At 37.9% G+C, this 8168-nt stretch overlaps 1 protein-coding gene across 1 annotated transcript; it reads left to right on the top strand.

The window, feature by feature from the left end:
- Positions 1-3653: 3653 nt before the first annotated feature.
- FOMMEDRAFT_25718 (kinase-like protein) lies at positions 3654-4938 on the top strand (the record flags this gene model as incomplete). The annotated part of the gene is made up of 7 exons (XM_007262643.1): positions 3654-3980; positions 4055-4180; positions 4247-4389; positions 4441-4500; positions 4559-4636; positions 4699-4824; positions 4878-4938. 7 exons carry the CDS (start codon positions 3654-3656, stop codon positions 4936-4938), a joined length of 921 nt encoding a protein of 306 aa, XP_007262705.1.
- Between the last annotated feature and the right edge of the window lie 3230 nt (positions 4939-8168).

Raw genomic sequence — 8168 nt, 5'->3', positions numbered from 1 at the left:
TTCTATAGTCTCTTACCCTTTGTCCATCCCTTCATTCTTTGTACCTTTATCTTTGACATTCCTTTCTTTCATTCTTTATAGCTTATTATTCTTAAGTGGCTCATACTCCCTGAGTACTCTTGTGTAGTTTAGTATATATAGGTGTACAAGATCAGACTGGTCCTGTAGTCTTGATCTTGTCTACTCTAGGTAGTCCTGTACTCTTAGGCTCACTCTATATACTCTACTCTTGTCTCACTCTCTCTCTCTACCTGTTCTACAAGTTCCAACTACATTCCAGTACTTACATTCTGTATTTCTGTTGTGTAGGATAGTTGTAGCCTGGGTCCCCTTGCTGAGCCTTCAGGTCCCCTCTATACTGTTGCTGACAAAAACCTGAAGAGATAAAAGAAAAATATTATACTTACTTAAGGAGAAACTACATAGTTAGCTAGGAACTCTTTGTACAAAGACAAAGGACTATCAAAGCTAGTAAAGAGTCAGAGTCAATACTCTAAAGCTTTATACTTGAGAAGGACTAGTACTAGTAAAGGAAAGGGAACTGAGAGCTCTGAGGAGAGACTATAGGAAAGTAGTCTCCTTTATACACTTTACCTATACAGATGGGAAAGTAATAAAGTCATAAACATAAGGACTATATGAGGACAAAATGAGGAATACATAAGACAATCTAGAACTTTGATTGTAAGTTCTATGATTGAATACAGAAGTATAAAGATAAGGCTAGAAGTTAATAAGGATAATTGTCTCCTAAACTAAGTCTATTAAAGAAGACTTAGGGAAAGATCTAGAACATTAATTGTTAGTTCTAGAGTGTACACAAGACAGTCTAGAACTTTGGTTGTAAGTTCTAGGGACAGTACAGAAGTACAGCCTTTTATATTACAAGAGTCATAAGGAGTCATTAGAAGTTATAATACTCTACCTTATAAGAAAGTGTATTACAAACTAGTGTACAAGAAGTACAGGTTGAGTCAGACAGAGTCATAAGAACAATAGAGAGCTCTACTTTATAGGAAAAGTATTACACAGTTTACACAGTATAACTAGTCAGGAGGACTCATAAGGAGTCATTAGAAGCATGAGAGGAAGTATAGAAGACATAATAATATAGTAAAGGAGTTATTAGAAGATTAATCTAGAATACAAGAAAACACAAACTAGTGTTAGCAGATTAATAGAAGACACAAACTAGTGTAGTATACAGTCTAAAGGATTAGCCAGCTCTACTTCATGGGAACAACAGTGAAGGGAGTTACTAAAGTCACTAGAGTAACATTACTCTAGCAAAAGGTATATAAGGAGGCCAGTTTAGCCCTCAAAAAGATAGTTTTATCAACTTAAGTTACTTAGTACTTGAAAGTACTCTACTATCAACCTACTAGGCTACACTTGTAGCTTGACTAAAGTAGGACTCCTCTACCCTCTCACTCTACAAGTCTACAAGTCTTACTCTCTATACTCTATTCTGTTACTATTCTTAAGAATTAGGACTAGTAAAGTAAGTATATCTTACAAATAGTCTCTTAATATTAGTTCTATCTGAGTTTGTAATAAAACCTAGTAATATGTGTGTCTTGTCTCCCTTATCTCCTAAAAGCTGCTTTATAGTAAGGGAACAATTAGGAGGCATATAATAGTACAGACTGATTTTATTAAAATTGTAAATGTCTTAAGGTTTATACATTAAAAGTAGCTCCTAAAGATACTTACAAGTATTAGCTACTGTCTGAACTGAGACAGAAGCTGCTTTACTATACAGCTTATACTTCTTAATACTATTCTGCTCTTTATACTTGTCAACCTAACTATTTGAAAGTCTGAGCTACTTACCTTCTAGAATACTAAGTTTTTTAGCAAATTACTTGGCTTTCAGTTTGAGAACAGCTCTAGTAATTCTAAAATGTTCCTGAGTAGTAGAAACAAAGAGGTTGAGTGTATCCTCAAGCTCTAAGTATGTAATAGCCTTAGTAAGAAGACACTTGTAAAAGATCTGGTTTAGGTTCCTTCTTACAGTCTCTTAAATTTGTTCTCTATTCTAAACAATAGTATACACAGATGACTAATACAGCTTTGGAAAACAGTCTCTAAAGTGCTCTACAATTTTCTCCTAGCTCTAAAACTTTCTAGGTCCTTTAGCAAAGTTGAGGATCTCTAATTTGTCTCTAAATGTGTATGTAACACACTATAGAATGTATTATACAACTATAGTACTAGATTGCTTGTCTAATTTCTGGAGCTTCAATTGCTTCAATTTTACTAACTTTCCATAAGATGGCTCCCTTAGTAGAGTTGTATTGTTGACTGTACTTATTTGTGGATAAATACTAGTAGAAGCATAGATATTTAGAAGCAGAGCTGAGTGATTAACAGGGGAAGTATCTCTGGAATAAGAGAAATTAATTTCACTAGCATCCTTAAGAGTTCTGTCTAGGTTCTGAGCACATCCAAGTTCTTTAGACATGGTTTTTGATAGGTTTTAGCCTGGTTCTCAATGAAAGACACATTTATTTTGGCCAATTGACAGTGGCTCATCCAAAAAAAGTAGCTATATACAGTCCTGAAAATCACAATCACATGACTAAAGATTTCCTTTAATTAAGCATTTTCTTATATAGTTACACTTCTAAAGTATAATGCTTAATACTTAATGTATTTTATACTTAATGGACCCTTATTTCCCTGCCTACCATTATGGTGGACTCAAAATCTCATACTTAATTAAAGGTTATACTTAATTACAAGTATACTTAATGAGAGGTTCTACTATACATGTTACTATAACAATTAAGTAGAGAGATAGCTCTAGATAGTAGACAGTATAATATTAAAGAGAAATCTACTCACAACTATATAATATATTATATAAGTTATATACTTAGTACATACTAGAATACAGTATATTTGTCTAAAGTTAAATGTATAGTAAAACACAATATTTTGTCAAGTCAAGCATACTATTACTAAGATCTATTTTACAGTAGGTTACTAAGTCCTACAGTCTATTTTGGTTTATTCATTATATTTGTTAGATATATACTAAATTGACTACTTTGTCATAACTTGATTCTATTCTTGTTATCACCAAAGCCAATTACTTGTGCAAAGTAGAAGTGTTTCAAGTATATCATGAATTGAACTTTGCATATCAGATTATTACATACTGTAATTGAGAGAACGCTCCTTGAGTAAGATGCAGACTAAGTCTGAGTCCTTACATACAGCAATGATGACTATATATGCTTGCCAATGCTGCCCATTTATCCAATCGTCGTATAAACTAGTTATTGTATTGTAGCAGGTGGCATTCTACTATCTCATTGAGCCAAGTCTAGGTTATCTATTGCAGAGTCTAACATCTAATGTGGGTGCGTCCAGCTGCGCGTCCTCGACAACGATGCGTATCATCTAGCCAAACAGAACAGAGGGAACCTGGAGAAAATTATAGACCTACAAGTAAAGGGCGACAATCGTCATTTGCACCCGAGGCAAGTCATGGTGAGCACAGTGGTCAACAACATCATAGCCATCATCACAGAACTCAACATCAAAGACGCGTTCGAAGGCAACGAAACCCACACTCTGAAAGTCACACAGGTAGCAAATATTCAAACGAGGCTGTCTCGAACTTGACTGGACTCGAGAAAATTGCAATGTCCTTTTTCGGAAGAAGGCAGAGGGGGAAAACGTCTAAAACGCCCAAAACAAGCAGAGGCAAGCCAACATATGTTGAAATAGAAGATGGCACGATGCATAGAGCTAGACGAACAGCCAGACCTAAGACCAATGAATCAGCTGACACATGGACCACAACTTCGAGAACGACAAGCACAAGTCAAACGAGGAAACATGAGACTGCAAGAAAACAAAGATCGTCTAGAGCTGCAAATCCAAGCACAAATCCAGAAAAGCAATCAAATCAACGTCCCAAAATTACTAACGAAACAAAAATAGGAGAAGGCGCATTTGGCGAAGTTTGGGTAAGTGGGGATTGGAGATTACATGTCTGTCTTTCATTCCGAAACTCCTTAATTCTCTTTCTTTATGTATTCAGAGAGCCAACCATTCAGTGTATGGGATTGTAGCCATCAAACGCATGGTAGTCTCAGATAATGAGATAAGGAAGATGGCCGAAAAGGAACTACAACTGTCAAGAGAAGTTAGTGGTCATATTAATATAGTAAGTGCTTGACTTCCAGACTTCAGACCCGGTAACTCAACGGAAGTATTTGTTTGATAACTTTAGATTAAGCTTCGTGATGGCTTCAGTCGAACTATAGACAGTGTATCTAATGTTATACTAATATTTCAATTTGCCCCTGGGGGTGACTTGGAAGGAAGAATCAAGCGGAGAACACTATATGAGGCTGATAGAATAATTGTAATAAAGTGAGTGACCTGCCCAGTTCTTTACTGCCGACCATAATATTGTCTCATAAGAGGCTCGTTGAATGGGCTAAGGCACATGCATAGTCTTGAACTTGTGCATGGGGATATCAAGTGAGTGCACAGTTGTGTTGTGAAAAATATGCTTTATCCTGTTCTGTGTACACTGTAGGCCATCAAATATCCTACTTATGGGATACGAAAACGAAGATGTAATAGGAAGTGATGTGAAGTTATCAGATTTTGGAATGTAAGTTTCATAGCTTGAGCTATGGTTTATGTATCTCTCTAATAGACCATTTTATATATCAGGACGTCGCGCATTTCAAAGGACCGATACGCAGTATCGGTCAGTAGATTGGGCGGAGCAGTATCATATATAGCGCCAGAGGCCTGGGAAAGTAATCTAACTTACGGATTAGACGTTTGGGCTCTAGGGTAAGCCTTAACTTCTTTGGGGACCAGGAGAGTTAGCATACAAATACTTGCAGAGTTACACTTTATGAGATGTTCAACGGGTTGGACAGCTTCCCAGTGACCATGCCTAAGTAACGACTTTCTCTGATAAATAAACCTGACGAGCTCTGCTTATATATGCACGTTTTCCAGAGAAAATGACAGGCGTCAGCCTAACATAATTGCAGGGAAAATACTTAGTTACGAGACAGTTTGGGATAAGCCTTCCTGGTATAATAATGATCTAGGTATAGAATAACGTAGTCTATACTCCAGTTTGACTGACAATAAGTTGAATAAGCTTTGTCTCTGTGTCAAGAGATGCTTGAAACAAGTTATATATCAAGAATAACTGTTGGCAAAGCATTGAAGCACCCGGTCAGTGGTCAGTTTAGTAATGATACATGACTGTTACTCAAATGTACGAATGTTAGTGGTTAAACGTATAGAAGTCAATTAGCACCACAATATGAATCATATTTGACAGTTCAACATTAACTTTAGGTGGTAAATCCGGAGAATCATTGGAGATTTCTCTCATGTCCTTTACGTTAATTATCCGCATTCTCTACATCCAGCTTGGTATTTAGCGCGCCGGGGCAAAAGCACGATTTCCATTAGGCCACGCAGATCCATCCAAGAAGTACTAGTTACGTCGACGTCGAAACTACCACAAACTTGATATGGCACGTGTCAAGGATCTTCTTCCCGCGCTCGATCACATTGACTTGAGTAGCATGCGTAGTGGCGTATGGCATTCCTAATCAAGTCTCCTGGCTTCTCAGATCAGACAGTAACGATTCGAGCAAACAGACAAGCCAGAGACTCACTGATATCAGCTTTCACTCCCTTCCTTCCGTGCGTGTCCCCTCCGTTATTCCTGCAAAGTGTCCTGAGAGCATGCCGAGAAATTCTTGCCATATGTGCTTGCAAGTGAATGACACTGGACAAAAATATTAAAATAAAATCATCTTAGAAAGGTGTGCTCCTATGCTAAGCTCGTACAGTGACTCACAAAAAGCGTGGTTCTAATGAGGCCAGTGACGCTAAGACGTGGACAGGGAACATTTTAGCCTTTACGTTCTACATTGGAGAAAGGTGAGAAAAACCCCTGGGTATATGCGCTTAGAATATGTCAATGAGTGCCTTGGGACAGTACCTGAACACCTCTTCATCATCTAAGTCGGTGCATATAACTTTTCGGACGAGATTTTACTCTGGAGGAACTAATGCTGAAATTGAATCTATTTTCAAAAGACATGTTAAGCCTGGACGAGTGTTCTGTTGCGCTTGGTTCTGCCTGAGAGAATACTGATATATTATTAGATAGTTAGCACTCAATTAGTCCTCGACTACTGCTACTTCTCAACGGAGAATATCCAAGTAGGAGTCTGTTACCTCCGGATTAATTTATGCTCCCGCTTATCCTTGTCACGACTCGGAATCGCATCCACGCACTGCCGATAAGTATTGGTTCTCGCGTTCATATATGCTATAATATGGTAACGTAGCACATTGGTTGTGTGCATCATAACATGAAATTCTGCATTCTCTCATGTTCTTCTACCCTTGTCATATGTGTTCGTGTTCATTGACGAACTTGAATTCTATTTTCTCTCACAATCTTTTGCCCTTTGTCATATGTGCTTGTGTTCGTCAATGAACTCTGAATAGGAATGACAACCTGTTGAACACTGATGATCACATGAAGCAAGTTCAGATTGAGTTCAAGGATCAGTAGGGAGTAAACCTCGGTATTGTGTCGGGATTGATAATCGGCGGTACTTCAGGTTGTCATGAAGTAGACACTGGACTTGCACCATGCCATGTTTAGAGTCCAATATTAATGGAGTGCAGAGGGGGCGGATCTATGACACAAACCTATTCTATTCTTTTTTCTCTCTGCTGGAACTGAAATTGGTGCAAAGTGTATATGTTTCAAACATATCATCACTCATACTTTGCAGCCTGTGTTTTATTCATTTATCACGGGTACTTCTAGATGGAGGCTGCCGCTTGACCAGGATGCAAACTTCGAAGTGTGCCCTTAGATATACCTCTAATAATCATATATACCCGCCAACCTACCACAACCAGTCCAACCATGCCATAAGCATAGCATGCCATTGTTGCTGTAAACAGCCATCTTCTATTTAAATCTGACAAGTAATGTGGGTGCGAACGGCTCGTCCTCATCGACGGAGACACATATCTTCTAGTCATAGTAGGCTAAGAAAATCTAAAGCTATTATGAGATGATTAGTTCATCAACAGACGAACCACGAGACAATGACTTCATAATGTCTCAGTTAGAATACATACAATATAAGGACGAGAGACACTGAGCAGTCAATCGTCACCTCACCCCTTGTCTATGCGTGCCCCCCTTAAGTTCTCCCTCTTAACAGGTTATGAGCCTTGAGCTCCCTACATACACACATCCACTGTACACTCTAAACTCTTTACTCGTATACATTTGCACACATTCGCATCATGGTTCCCCCACATACAGATACACACTGTAAACCAGCTGATGTACCTAAATACTTTGGTCAAAACATCACAATGCTTAAGACTGAAGCAAACTACAAGATGTGACACTACTGTATTGTTTCTAGTGTTGCAGCTACATGCTTCGAACACTTACTAAAGGATGAACTGTAGAATGAAGCTGAGAGGGAGATGGCTAAGGCCATTCATACATGCATAGTCAATAACATTGCTGACACAATATTGGCAAACTATATGCACTTTGATACATCTATCCCTCAGTTAATGAAAGTGCTTGAAGAATGCTTTAACCCCTAGACAGCATGTAAAAAGGCTATTGACGAATTGGCACTGTTTATTTGTAGAGACCATGTAAAACATTTCAGACATACATTAGACAGACTTGAGGAAGCATACACAACTCTGTCTACTAACAGTGATCCACCATGTGACTCTACATACAAAGCAGCAATATTGCTTACCACTCCTGAGCAATATACACACATAGTAAATACAATAATACAATCTACTGATGCCCAAAACAAAGGCAAACCAGTCAATGAACATAAGAAAGTTGAACTGAAGCAACTAATCCTTACATTACAGAATGCCTACAATGATTACTGTGCTAAACAAGCACAAGATTCCAATGATCAGACAAAGAATAATACACACATTAATACAATGTATAAAGCTAATAAGTAGAGGAAATTCAATCTGCCAAATCTGTTCAATCCAACAAAAGTGAAATGTTTCAATTGTGGAAAAACAGAACATTTCTCTAAGGAATGCTACAAACCTCCTACTGAAGCTATAAAGCTTGCATGCACCAAACA

Source organism: Fomitiporia mediterranea, assembly GCF_000271605.1.
Source record: "Fomitiporia mediterranea MF3/22 unplaced genomic scaffold FOMMEscaffold_2, whole genome shotgun sequence".
Classification (NCBI taxonomy): Eukaryota; Fungi; Basidiomycota; class Agaricomycetes; order Hymenochaetales; family Hymenochaetaceae; genus Fomitiporia; species Fomitiporia mediterranea.
Note: the sequence above shows the minus strand (reverse complement) of the source record. Positions and strands in the feature narration are given on the sequence as shown.